Source organism: Lemur catta, chromosome 15, assembly GCF_020740605.2.
Source record: "Lemur catta isolate mLemCat1 chromosome 15, mLemCat1.pri, whole genome shotgun sequence".
In the NCBI taxonomy this organism is placed as follows: domain Eukaryota; kingdom Metazoa; phylum Chordata; class Mammalia; order Primates; family Lemuridae; genus Lemur; species Lemur catta.
The window spans coordinates 38,085,610-38,099,463 of NC_059142.1; the positions used below are offsets into that span (position 1 = coordinate 38,085,610).

The 13,854-nt window shown below is 57.0% G+C and overlaps 1 protein-coding gene and 1 long non-coding RNA gene across 9 annotated transcripts in view; one reads left to right on the forward strand and one right to left on the reverse strand.

The window, feature by feature from the left end:
- The window catches only part of RARA (retinoic acid receptor alpha), a 34,235-nt gene that overhangs the window by 9,942 nt on the left and 10,439 nt on the right, over positions 1 to 13,854 (forward strand). For 2 of the 8 annotated variants that reach the window (XM_045526427.1, XM_045526429.1), the window contains exon 2: positions 1,597 to 2,139. In XM_045526427.1, coding sequence (XP_045382383.1) covers positions 1,962 to 2,139 — 178 coding nt within the window. In that variant the 5' untranslated portion in view covers positions 1,597 to 1,961. The other 6 variants (XM_045526432.1, XM_045526428.1, XM_045526430.1 and 3 more) reach the window with 6 other exon arrangements.
- LOC123620867 lies at positions 8,917 to 10,089 on the reverse strand. Its single transcript, XR_006728975.1, has 2 exons — positions 9,914 to 10,089; positions 8,917 to 9,713 (listed from the first exon to the last, which is right to left on the reverse strand). It is a non-coding gene; the product is annotated as an uncharacterized LOC123620867 (long non-coding RNA).

Consider the following 13,854-nt stretch of genomic DNA (forward strand, 5'->3'; position numbering starts at 1 on the left):
TTCCTCGTAACCACAAGTCTACTTTCTGTCTCTATAGATTTGTGTATCCTGGGCATTTCATGTAAGTGGAATCATATCATATATGGTTTTTTGTGACTAGCATAATGTCTTCAAGGAATATCCATATTGTAGTATTAGTACTTCATTCTTTTTTTTGGCAGAATAATATTCCATTGTATGGATATACATTTTATTTATCCATTCATCAGTTGATGGCATTTAGATTGGTTCCACGTTTTCGCTGTTATGAATAATGCTGCTATGAACATTCACGTACAAGTCTTTTTGTGGACTTACGTTGTTATATCTTTTGGGTAGATACCCAAGAGTGGAATTGTTGGGTCATATGCTAACTCTATGTTTAACCTTTTGAGGAACTGCCAAACTGTTTTCTAAAGCAGCTATACTATTTTACATTCCAACCAGCAATGTATGAGGATTTCAATTTCTCTACACCCTTGCCAATACTTGTTATTGTCTGTCTTTTTGATTGTAGCCATTCTAGTGGGTGTGAAATGGTATCACGTTGTGGTTTTGACTGGCCATGTTTCTTTCTGTCTCTTTTCTTATGTCTTTCATGTGTGTATTTATATATTCATATATAAATACATATATATGTATTTATGTATAGCCTATCCCAGAATGGATTTGAAATATCGTCTTGTGGATCTGTTTCTTGTGTCCTCTCTCTGCTTTCATTGCTGCCTGTCTCACTGTGTCTTGGAATCTCTGGGTTCATCGCTGTCTCTCTCTATGGTATCACCTACGTATATTCTCTGGTCCCAGCTCTTCAAACAGGGTGTGGATCTGTGTACACACTGGTGAGAGGGGCATCTGACCTTTCATTTCCCACCCCATTCCATGTGTTTTGCTTCTGAAGACAGAAGTATGTGGGTGAACTCTTGAGAGCAATCTCTCTTGCCCCTTTATTGCCTGGGGGTAGGAGGCTTCCTGGGCAGTCCCTGCCCTCCTACATTGCCCAGCCCTTGCTGTGAAGCATTGGACCATCCATGCTGTTAAGCATTGAAGGGGGTACCTAGGAGTTCTTGGTTCCCATTTCCCTATTTGTGTGTATGTATATGGGGCTCCTCCCAGGGCCTGTGGGACAAACTCATCTGGGGTGCTGGGGCTTGGATTTTGGGGGGAAGTGGTGTAAGAGGGGCCCCTGGCTTAGGAGTCATTTTTCTGAGAAGTGCCCATGCTTTAGGGAAGCGGCTTTTCCTCCCCCTCCCTCTCCCCCCAAGCACACGTTCTCTGCATCTTGACCTCAGGTAACCCCCCCTTGGGGAAGGAGGGCCAGCTGCCTGCTTCTGCTGCCTTGATCCCTTGGGGTGGCACTGTGGACTGTGGGTGAGAGGCCCTCCAAGGTTCTGGGCTCTGTCTCTGTCTTCCCAGCCTGGCTGTACTATCCTGCCACCCCCAGCAGTGTCTGGGCCCTGCTCCCAGGTTGTCTCTGCCAGCCAGGCATGGTGCCAGCTGTCTGCTCAGCTGGGTGCCACGGGAAAATCTCCGGCAGCCCAGGTTAGGGAGCTCCACGGGGAATGCCTATGTGCCTTCTCCTCAGTGCCCACTCACCTGTCTTTCCTCTTTCTGCAGCATCACAGGACATGGCCCCCCCAGCCGCCTAGCCGGGACCCATCTAGGAGTGGCATCCTTTTTGGTGCCCTGAAGGCCAGCTCTGGACCTTCCCGGGAAAGTGCCAGCTCACAGAACTGCTTGACCAAAGGACCAGCTCTTGAGACGTCCCCCAACCCCCCTGGCCCCCAGCTAGGGTGGGGGCTCCAGGAGGCCGAGATTAGCCTGCTCTCCTTGGACAGCAGCGCCAGGACAGAAGGGGGGGTGGGCTGACCACCCAAACCCCCTCTGGGCCCAGGCCTCATGCCCCGAGGAGGGGCAGCCTGAAGCCCGCCAGAGCCCCCTGCCAGACTGTCTGCCTGCCCTTCTGACTGTGGCTGCTTGGCATGGCCAGCAACAGCAGCTCCTGCCCGACACCTGGGGGCGGGCACCTCAATGGGTACCCAGTGCCCCCCTACGCCTTCTTCTTCCCGCCAATGCTGGGTGGACTCTCCCCGCCAGGCGCTCTGACCACCCTCCAGCACCAGCTTCCAGTTAGTGGATATAGCACACCATCCCCAGCCAGTAAGTCTCTGGGTGTTGGGGGATGCTTGGTGGGAGGGGACCGTGGAGGGTGGCAGGCCTCAGGGCTTGGGCTCTGGGCACATCTGTTCTACTGCGGCCACAGTGAGCCGCGAGGTCTTCTCCATTTGAGGGGACCATGATTTGGGGGTCTTGAGGATGAAAGCCCCACAGCGTGTAGGCTGATCATGGTGGTTGTGTTTGATGCTGGGGGAGGCAGAGAGAGAGATGAAACCACGCTGTTCTGGCCCGCAGTGCTCCTTGCAGCCCTCCCCTGTGCTCTGCCGTTGAGGGCCTTATAAATAGCTCCAAGGACTGGACACAGAGGCCAGAGGCAGGTAAACAAACCTCTCGACATTTGGTGGAAATGACAGCTCTACCAAGGGTGAGAGCAGCGCTCCCCCATGCCCCAGCCCACTTAGTGCCTCAGAGGGCTTGACGTTGACAGACGTAGTCTGGCCGGAACCCCCTTCTCTCTCCCTGCCAGCTCCACCTCTGGCCGTGCTAGGGTGGGCTTCCCTTTGTCGGGAGGGTGATAGGGAGGGGCCCACAGGCTAGCCTAGTTGATAGAGTGTCTCAGGAGGGGGCGCTTGGCCTGGACGCTGGCCTTGGAAGCATGCATGGTTTTGGCAGGGCCTGTGTTTTCTCCTCTGCCTCTGCCCTCTGCCATGGGGGTCACCCGTTGGCTAGGCAGGGGTCTTAGTACCCTTCCCTGGCTGGCCGAGCCAGGTAGTGGGAGGTGGCGGTGGCTATGGCCAGCTGGCAGAGTCCAGGGCTGGGGCCTGCCAGGCTGCTTACAGTAACTCTGGCCCCCAGGGCCCAGCTGGGCGCCAGGCCAGGGCTGGGGGGAGGAGAGAGCCAGGCCCTGGCCTGGGGTGGGAGGGGGTGGAAGCAGCAGAATGGGCCATGGCCGGCTGGCTGGCTGGCTGGTCAGCTGCTGACCTGGGAAACGTGTCCCACCTCTCCTGGCCAGCAGGGACTGAACGCCCTGCCCTGGGCACCCACCACCCCTCCCACGGCCACTGGCAAACTGCTTGGCACCACTGCCCCGAGCGCTCGGCTGGGCTGGGTCAGTGCCCCCTTCTCGGTGTGGGGGCAGCACTCTCCCCGGAGCCAGGGAGTCTCTTTGTCCCTGGGGCAGGCCCTGGCAGGGCGCCTCACTGCCCACACTGGCTGGCTGCCCACCGCCACCACTGCTTCCTGGATCGCCTCCTCTGGCTTTTCCACAGCCCCCTCCCTCCCAGGCCCCACCAGCCACCAGGAGCAGGGACGTTATGTCTGTGCTCCCTTATGCCCCCAACTCTTTATGCCCTGGGGCCAGGGGGCAGGCAGGTGCTGCCTCAGTTTCCCTGATACCCCTTCTCAAACCTTCATCTGTTTCCTCCCTCTCTCCCTTCCACCTCATGTAGTAGTTTGAGGTGGACAGAGTCTGGGGACCCCGATTCTTGTCTGGTCTTTTAGTCTATGCTCATGATAGGGGGAGGCTGGCCTCTGGGGTTCAGGGTTACTTGGGAATGGGTGAGTGTATCTGTGTGGAATTTTTGCTGTATTTGAAGGGACTGGGATTCATATTCTGGGCTTGGGTCACTGGAGCTGGAAGAGCGTCTGCTTCCCGCCAGTGGGATTTTTAAGGAAGGAGGAGTTGGGGGTCTGCAACCTGGTGCCTATGGACAACTTGTCCTCCCCTGGGTGATGGGAACAGAGCTTCCAGACACTCTGTCCACCTGGAGCCTGGACTCATCAGCGGGTTGGAGGTGGGGGCCGGGGCCTGGCCCTGTCCTGTGCCAGACTGAGCGAATGTTTTGCCCTGCCCTGAATGTTGCAAGCTTCTTCCTCTTTCTTAGAGGTGGGTGGGGAGGGCTTCCCACCCTGGTAACTTTCTCTCCTCAGGGTGGGGTGCCCACATTTCAGGCAAGTGTAGCCTTCTTTGGCTTTCTCCACCCAGGTTAGGCAATGCCCCCTTCCTGCCCCCTCCCTCTGTGAGCCTGTGGGTTTTTTTGCTTCTCCCCCTTCCTAGTAAACAACAACAACTTATCTTCCTATCTGGACCCCCAGCGTCTGAGCTTCTCCCTGACCTTCCTCTGCTCTGGGACCAGACGCGTGGCCACGGGCCTCCCTCCTCTTGCAGGGGTGGGGTGCCTGGTGACTAGAGCTCCTCAACTCTCTGGCCTCAGAGATGGAGGCAGCTTAGCCTCCCCTGGCTTGGGGCTGGCCCAGGGGGTCAAGCAGTTCCTAAGAGAGGTAGAAATCAGTGGCCATCCGTTCCTGCAGGGAGCAATGATATGCTCTGGTCCTCTGCCACCCTTTTTGTAGGAAACCTCACTGATGAGGCTCCCTCCTCCCATTCCCTGCCAGAGGGAAGTGTAGGGTCTTTCCTGCCCCCCATGCCTCTCCCTGGGTGGGAAGGAGGCAGTGCCTTAGGTGGCCTGGGTGTGCCCTTCAGAGACCTAGTGGCCTGTGGGACAACAGAAATCCTCTCCAGGTCACTGTGGGGAGGGGTGGGTATTTGTCCTGCTACAGTCTCCCAGGGAGCTAGGGCGGGAGCCCCAGAGATAGTATAGGGATTCTCCCCTCCCCCCAGGCCAGCCCCTGGGGCTTGGTCTCTGAGGACTGGTGTTTACTGTGGAGGTTTGGGATTCTTGTGTGCATTACAGGGAGGGTCAGAGTTGTGTGTGTTTTAGGGGTGAGGGGGGTCAAGGTTGGATATGTTGTTGGGAAGGGGATTAATGGCTTATGTGCATTGAGTGAGAGGTGAATGTGTTTGGGGAGAATCAAATCTGGAGCTGGGGAGGGGGCGTCAGCTTGTTCCCTGCTGAGGCTGGGAGAGGGTGTGACTTAGGACACAGAGTGGTTCAGATTGTGTTGTATTTGGGAGGGAAGTGTCTCAATTTCTTATGGCTCTTCTAGGCTGGAGGGGAGAGCTAATCTACCTTTTTTGTTGCTCACGCTGGGAATTCCACGGGCAAAGGGGTCTAACTGGGGGCTCTGGAGCAGGCAGGCTTCACAGTTAAAACTTGGACCTTTGTACCAGTTACTATGTGCTGACAACCTCTCTGAGCATGTTTCCTCATCTGTAAAACAAGGATACTAACAGAACCCCTCAGAGGGCTGCGAATTAGGCAAGATCATCGAGGAATGCACTTAGCTCCCTGCCTTGCATGTGACATGGTGTCTTGGGACCTAGGCCCTTTGTAAATGGGAGCTGGAGAGAATGGGATGCTAACATCTGTGGAGCTCCCACTGTGTGTCAGCGACTTTAATCTGTGTTTTACAAATCTTAAACCCTACAATCCTGGGAGAGAGACATTATCTGCATTTACACACAGGAAACGGTGCTGGGGGAGGTTAAGGTACCTCCGCTTGGAATTGGGCCTGTAAGATTGCAAAGCTGGGCTGTTTTCCACCATCCAGATAGGCAGCTTTGGGAGGGGACTGTGGGGGGTGCTCCAGGGCGTGGGGAGCGGATAGGGAGTGGGGGTTAGTGCCAATGTTGAACCGCCTCCCCCATTGCTGAGGCCTTGCCTCTGCCTTAGAACCTCCTGCCTTCCCCCAGTAGGGGGCGTAGGAAAGGCGCCCCCCCCAAGCCACGCCCCCTCCACTCTGTTTTGGATCCTGAAGGCTGGAGGGAAAGAGAGATAAGGGGCCTGGCCAGATCTCCATCCTGTCCTGGAAGCTGTGGATACAATCTGTTCACACCCATCCCCACCCCCAAATCTGCCCGCTGCAGCCCATGGGAGTTTGCAGAGCTCAGTGGGCACCCTCCCCCCATCTTCAGACAGACACTGAAGGAACAGAGTGTAGAAGCCTCAGTTCTTATTCTTATTTTCTTTCAATTTATGAGTGGGGGCGGAGAAGTTGGAAGCAATCAATAGAGGAGCCAGGGATGGGAGCCCCAAAAGGGTGGCTCCAGATTTCCAGTCCACATATTTGCTGTGTGTGCCTAGCGACTGGGGAATGACCTGAGGGTCTGGGTGAGCCCTGCAGGCTGAGCAGAGAGGAGAGGAGAGGGGTGTGCCCTTCTCTTCTTCCTCTTCTCTGCCTCTTCCTCCCTTTTGCAGTCTGTGCATCCTCCCTCTCTCCCTTCTTCCCACTCTTTCCCTGGACAATAGGAGGGAAAGTCCCCCGGGAGGGGTACTGTCTAGCAATGCCTTTCCTGTAGTCCAAAGTGCAGAGTCAGTCGACAGATCATTACTTGGGGTTTTAAGTGAAAATGGGGCCCCTTACCTTTTATCTCCCAGCAAGGATAATGCACAAGCCCTTTCAGGGCAGGATCCCAGCATGGACGAGGGGAGGGAACCCTGGGAAGGAAGCCTGTCTTCCTCTTGGGTGGGTCAGGGCCCGAGGCATTGTGTCCACCCCATGCCTGGGGATGTGTGCCAAAGGAGCTGTGCCAGTGCAGGCCCTGACTGCCCTTTGGGGGGTAGTGTCTGTGGGAAGAGGAAGTGGTTCCCTTCTCTAAATCATTTCAGGGTGGTGCCTTCCTCCTCCACACCCTTCATGGAGTAGGGGCACAGCCAGTGAGTTGGGTTTCCCCGGGTACAGTGGAGGCCACTCGGCCCTGGTTAAGCCAGAAATAGAGGCCCTCCCCTCCCCAATTTGTTCTGGGTTGCTAGAAACCTCAGCCAGCTCACAGACCAAGAGCACCCACTCCACAAGTCTTAAAGGATAGCTTTGCTTGTGCAGCCTCAGGCAGGTCACCCAACCTCTCTCTGAATCTGTTTCCTCCTCTTTAAAGCAAGACTTCTAATCTGTCCCTGGTTGGGTGAGTTGCTTTTAGGCCACGGTGACCTGCTTTCTGGTGAGGGCCTTGGTTAGCTTCAAGTACCCTGCAAGGACAAGGATGATGAGGGGTGGGGTGGAGCTGGGCATTGTCTTGGGGGATGGCCACCTTGTACTGGGACCCAGTGTCTGCCCGGCATTGGTCTCATGATTTCCTGTTTATTATCCCCTCCAGATGGGGTTGGGGACAGTAGGGATCCCTGCTTGCCACAAGTACGGGCCAGTTCAACTCATATCTGCTGAGGGCTTACTAAGCCTTGAGAAGGAGCTGGATGGGGGTAAGGCTGAGCAGGATGGGGCCTCAGGCCTGTAGACAGCTGCTACCAGAGGTTCCCCACCCCCAGCTGCTGCTTGGAGCCTTCCTTTGTTCCTCTTCTCCCACTGCTCCAGGACACTGGGTTCTGCTCCGACCTGCCCCATGACCTTGCAGTTGCTTAGAACAGGCCTCTCCGGCTTCTCTCTAGCTCCAGAAATCCTAGCCATCCTTCAAGAAACATCTTGAATGCCACCTCTTCCCAAAAACCTTCACAGATGTTCTTCCTTCCTTGCCGCACTCGCCCTCCCTCCTTAGTATGCCTGTGGGTCCTTATTTACCTATTTATTTTTACAACACTCGTCTCTCTACCATGAAGTTACTTCTCCAATGTTCCTGTCACGAGCTCTAATCATTTGGGAGATCTTTTCCTGACCACAAGATCTTTGGTGGCAGAGACAGAGTCTCAGGTCCCTGAGCACCTTGAAGCTATGAGCACAGAGCCTAGCATGTAACTGGTGCCCAGGAGCTACATCATTTGAGAGGAGAGATACCAAGAGCATGGAACCACTCCACTCTCTCCTCTTCCCCAGCGGTCCCGTCCACTGCCAAGACTTGCATCCCTGCCCCAGACCCCAGCATTCCATTTGTAGCCCTGACTTTACTTCAGAGCCCCACACCCACCTCTGCAATAGGCCGGTAGCCTTCTCTACTTTGCAGTCTCAGGAACGTCACTATTGCATAAGCTGCACATCAGAGAGTCCTCTCGGCTACCTTAATTCCCATCCTCCCATTGATTCTACCTTTAAAATACCTGGTGAGGCCAGGCACGGTGGCTCACATGGTAGGCGGAAGGACTGCTTGATCCCAGGAATCTGAGGTTACAGTGAGCTGTGGTTATGCCACTGCACTCCAGCCTGGGTGACACAGTGAGACCGTTTTCATAAAAAAAAAAATTTTTCTGGTGAATCCACATTCCTCTGTCCATCAGCACTGCCAGTGTCATAGGCTAAGCCACCCTGACTGCTGCAGTGGCTTCTAACGGGTCTCTCTTGTCCTCCTATAATTCATTCTTCACACAGCTGCTAAAAAGATCTTTTTACACTGTAACTCAGATCTTGCCTCTCCTCTGCTTGGAACTTTTCAATGGCTTCTGCTTGCATTTAGGATTAAATCCAAAAGCCTTATTGAGGCCTTTAGGCCCTCCTGGTGGGGCCTTAGCCCACCTCTCCAGCCCGGTCTTGTGTACCTTTCCCTCTTGAATTTTATGCTCCATCCTTCCTAATCTTCTGTCAGTTCTTTGAATGAATTCACCAATTTCTGTAACCCCAGGACCTTTGCACAGGCTCTTTTCTTACTGGGCCTGCAGTCCTTTCTACTCTTTGCCTAATTAACTTCTAAGCCCTTACTCTTTAAGTCTCTGCTTTATTTGAATTCTTCCCTACTTCAGTTCAACCTAAATTAGGTACCTATGTTAATTCTGCTGCAGAGCACACTATACTTGTGTCATAATACCACTTATCTCAGTTTGCAATTAAATATGCATATATTTGTGATTATTTGCTTAATGGCTATTGCTCCTTAAGGTCTACAGGGGCAAGCTCTCCAGGGCATCCACAAAGAGGCACTCAGAAAATACAATTTTTCTTGAATTGGCCTGGCTTGGTGGGAACATGGGATTTGGCAGCAAAAAGTTTAAATACTGGCTCTATCCTTTATGTCAGTAGTGTGATCTTGGACAACCCACATAGCCTTGCTGAGACCTCATTTTGTTTATTCGTAAAACTTATCTCTTGGAGTTGCTGTAGAATTAAATGACAACGTATGTAAAGAACCTGGCTTCTAGAAGAATATCCTTGGGTAGCATGTAAATTTCCATTCCTTCCTTTTAGAGAGCAGGGTAGGATACCCTTCCTGGGGGTATCCCCTCTTTCTAGGGACCTACCCAAGCTAGGCCTTTCTTCCAATGAAACAGGTATCCCCAGGGCTTCCGGGATGAAGTGGTCAGCTGGGAGGCACCAGACCCTCCTTTGATCTCTCCTGGGCTGGACCGCGCAGCAGGGGCCGATCCTGGTTCCTCGGCTGGGAGACACCCTGGGCGGGGCTTTGCTCACCGGAAGCACGCTGAGCGTGGGGAGGAGAGCCCCGTCTGCTGTGTTTGTGCCAACAGCACCAGCGCTGCCGCGTCGGGTTCCGGCCGCCCGAGTCACACATGATGTCACAGACAATGACACAAGCCGGGTGTCTCAATCCGACACAGCTCAAGCTGCACAATGTCACACCCAGGACACCCGGCACGCCGCGTTCGTGGCGCTGACGCTTGGCCACACGCGCCCCAGCCCTAGTCTTTCTGCGGCCGCTCTTGGCGTCTCTGCCAGAGCTGGCCCGGCCGAGTCAGGCTAGGGGCCGGCGGGCGAGCCCCGCGGGCAGGCTGGCGAGCGGGTGATGTCACGGGCAGCGGTGGGTGGGTCACTCGGAGGTGAGGCGCCGCCAGGCGAGTTCAGCGAGAGTTCAGCCGCATTGCATTAAGCAAATGAGGTCCGGCCTGGGTGGGGGTGTGTGCTAAGGGGAGGACACCGGGACCACCCCCCTCTTCCCCGCCTCACCACCTCCCGTGCCGCGGCTTCACTCGGCCGGGGATTGACCAAACCACGGGGGAGGCTGGGAACCGGAACTGGGATGGGGGAAGACGCCCGCCCCTCTTCCGTCCTGCCCTCCGCCCGCAGCCCCCTCCTCTCCCCGTACCCTGCTTCGGTCTGTACTCTGCGTGCTCCTCCTCTGGTGCCTTTGCCCTTCCTTCTCTTTTCTCCTCCCTCTTCTCAGGCTCCCCCCACTCGCCTGTCCACGTGCCGTCTCGCCCTCTCGGTTCCCAGCGTTTCGCTGGCTGCCGCCAGACCCGCGGGGAATGGGTTAAGCCAGGGGCGGCGCCTGGACGGGGCGGGGCAGAGAGAAGGGGGTGGGACCCTCAGGGGAAGGGGGCGCGCAGGGTTGGGGAGGGGGGCGCGCCGGCCTGGGGTAGGGGGGCAGCGGCGCGCGCCACCGGAGACCGAGCGAGCCGCCGGCTTCCCCGGGCCTGGCGGAGGCGGAGCCGCGGGGGTCACCACCCCCGCCCGGAGTCCTCGCCCGGGAGAAGCTGGGAGCCCCGGCGGGGAGGAGGAAGTGCTCGCTGACCACCCCCCACCCCCGCCCTGCGCTGATCCCGCCCCCGGCCTGCGGACTTGGGGAGCCGCCGGACTCTGCCTAGGACACCATGAGACTCGAGACTGGATCCCCCTCGAGGGGAAGCCGCTGAGTGCCCAGGGCCCGGCCGGGCGTTCTCTGCGAGAGCCGAGGAACCCCCCTTCCAAGCACACGCAACTTCCCCGCTTTTCACCCGGACTGGCGGAGCGTCTGGCGGACTTAGACGTGGGGGACTTCAGGGCAGGGGGCGTCCCCCTGCCCTGGTCGCCAGTCGGGGCGAGGGTCCCCTCGCCCCCAGCTGTTCTGCTCCGATGGCGCCACCGGCTGAGTGAGCGGGGCAGCGCTCAGGACTTCCCCGCCAGGACCTCTTGCTTTCGCGGGGAAAGATGTACGAGAGTGTGGAAGTCGGGGGGCTCACCCCCACCCCTAACCCCTTCCTAGTGGTGGATTTTTATAACCAGAACCGGGCCTGTTTGCTCCCGGAGAAGGGGCTCCCCGCCCCTGGTCCCTACTCCACCCCGCTCCGGACTCCGCTTTGGAATGGCTCAAACCACTGTACGTACTGGCCTCTTCCCTCTGCTGTTGTGAGGGTGGGCGGTGGGCTTCCATTCTTCCTCGGGGATGCGAGCCCGGGGGCATGCCGGGGGTCTTATCTCTAACCTTTCACCTAGCCCATGTGTCTTTGCTGGACAATTGGACCTCCACCTCGAGTAACCCTGGGTGCTCCTTCTGTTGTATTAGGGCTGAGGAACTTTCAGCTTCCTTTTTTCAGGAAACATTCCTTCATCTCTTCTTCCACTTCTTCCAGAGGAAATGAAGCCCAAGCCCCTTGCCCCCAATTTATATCTTCTTGCTTGGAATCTAATAGCTTCACAGTAGGCAGGAGGGTGGGGTAAAGGTCTTGTCTGGGGGCTTGTCTACTCAGAGGAGGAGGGACCCCCTCCCCAGATCTCACTCCTGCCTAAGCTTGAGGGACAGCCCCATCCTGTGTGCCAGCTGCTGCCCCCAGCCTCTGTGTCACTGGAGTGGGTGCCAGGGGAGTGCTTTTTGGTGTTGACAGTGGGGTGTGGCAGAAAGGGGCAAGTTCATCAGACACCTACCTGGCTGCCACCCTAACCCAAGCCTTATATCTTGGGGAGGGGCACTTGGGGTGCCTGACACTTAGAGGCTTCTGTCCCCAGGAATGGAAGGGAGAAGTTGCTCTGGTTGGAAGAATCCCTCTCCCCCTAATCCTAATCTGGTTTGTTCTCTGGGGAATGAGTTTGTTTTTTGTGGGTCTGGGGCTGCTCTGGAAATGAGGACTGCGTCCCCTCCCAACAAGGGGACCACCAAGTCCTTTTGTTATCCTGCCTTCACTTGGGGATAGGGCCAGGGCCGGGACTGTTCCTTCCTAAGAGGGGTGCTGATGAGAACCCTAGCGTCCTGGCAGCTTGATCACCTTTTCTCCTCGCTGCCCCCTGCCTGGGTTCAGGCTCCTCTGGGAAGGAGGGGCTCTGCACACACTCAGGTGCTGTGAGTGCCCAGGGTGCTCACCTGGGCATTTTTTGTGCCCAGCTATAAGGCTGTTTCTACTGGGTGGGCGGGAGCAGGCGCCAGGGGGTTATTGTTGGATGGCTGGGGTTTCTTTCCCTGCCCTGCTCTGGGCTCAGCTTTTCCTGAAGGTTCTCCCAGCCTCTCAGCCTGCTGCCTTCCTCCTGCCTCCCAGGGAGGAGGGTGTGGAGTGGGTCTCTAGGGGCCCAGCAGATGGGAGAAGGTTGAAAGGCAAAAGATTTACCCCACCCAAAGCCCCTCTTGCTCAGAGAGACCTGAGGTGGACAGTCAGCCCACCTCTGCCCTCTCAGAGCCACCTCAGCCCCAGCCTTTCCTATTGTCCTGCCCCCTGACCTTTACCCCTGGGGCTGAATCTGCTGGGAGGCTGCAGACATGGGAGGGAGGGTGTGATCGGCAGACCATTGACTTTGGAAAAAGAGAGAGTGAGAGGGTGACACCAGGACCTTTCGCATTCTCCCAGTGCTGGAGGAAGGTCCCCCCAGTGGGATAATTGGGGCAGGGCTGGCAGGGTCACCCCTTCCACTGCTTTGACCACCTTTTTCAGAGGACTGGAGGGAGGGAAGCTGGGATCTGAGACCTTGGATCTAGCCCTTGTCTCTTCTTTAGTCCATGGGGACAACTCAGCTCTTCCTGGCCCAGAACTGGAGGGGGAGGGGGATCAGAGTCTGACAGGCGGTGGATTTGGTGGATTTCATGAGCCCTGCATGCCCCAAACCAGTGGACATGTAGAAGTGAAGACCTGTCCCCGACCTGGAAGGGGGTGGGATAGACCTAAAGGCCTGGGCTCCCAGTTCCGGTAGATGGAGTGGAGGAGTGTGTATATGTTGGTGGGGTGTCAGTGGACTCGGGTCCCAAGGTTGTGGGTTGGGAGTGACAGGGGTGTGGGGGCTGTCTGAGGTTCAGAAGGACCTGGAGTCTGAGGGTGGTGACTAGACCCTGTCTAAAGGACATGGGGCCCATATCACTGCCTTGGAAGGAACCCCTTGGTATGTGGAGGTCCCCTGGTGACTGAACCCACCTTCCAGCCCCCTCTTGGGGGATTCTCCACTCTGCCCTTCACCTTCAAGGAAGGTGGGAAGAGAGAGCAGGTTGGCTGTGGGAGGAGGTGGTCTCCTGGGTCCTAGAGGGCCCTGGGGAATCTTGCCTCCCTCCCCAGAGCCCCTATTTCGGTGCATTAGAGGACAGGGGTGCGCAGGATGGGCTCCCCATCTGTCCCCCACCAATCTCCGCCACTCACGCCTCCGCCTGCTCCCAGACGTCCAAGAATGTGAAGCACGTGGATGCCCGTAGTGGGGGGAGGGGGAGAGATGCTTATCAGGCAGGCTGGGCTAGGGGCCTTCTTCCGCAGCCTGCCGCGCGCTACACCCAGAGCCACCCCCACCCGCTCCCCAGGAGGAGGAAGGGCGGCACAGAGGGCCCTGCACCCCCTCCCCAACCGTCCCCAGAGGTTGCGAGGAGGAGCGGGCGCCAGCTGGATTGGGAGGGGAGCGCTGGCCAGGGGCCCGGCTGATTTCCTGCTGATCTCCTCCAGGAAACCGGCCCCTTGTGCGAGCCTGCGAACGGCTCTGGGGCGTGGGGAATCCAGAGCGCTGTGCGCCGAGCAGGATGGGGGAGCGAGGGAGGGGCACCCTGGCAGCGTTGGCGGGAGGGGACGCCTGGCTTCCTGGGCTGGTTCCAGCCCTCGCTGGGCGCTGGAACTTTGAGCTGAGAAGGTGTGGTCCTTCTCCAGCCTGAGTCCTTCTGCAGGAAGAGAAGAGATTTGTGGGCTGGGACCTCTGGGGAGGGAGGTTAGTGGGGAGGGGCCCGGCCAGGGCAGTCCCTCCTCCTCCACCTGTGTGTGCAGGGAGTTATAGCTGTGTCCTCACTTGCAGAGACAGTGAGGGTCCTGAAGTTCCCCATGCGTTTGCCTTGGTCCTTCTACCTCACCTAGGCTGCTGGCTGGAGGCCTAGAGAGG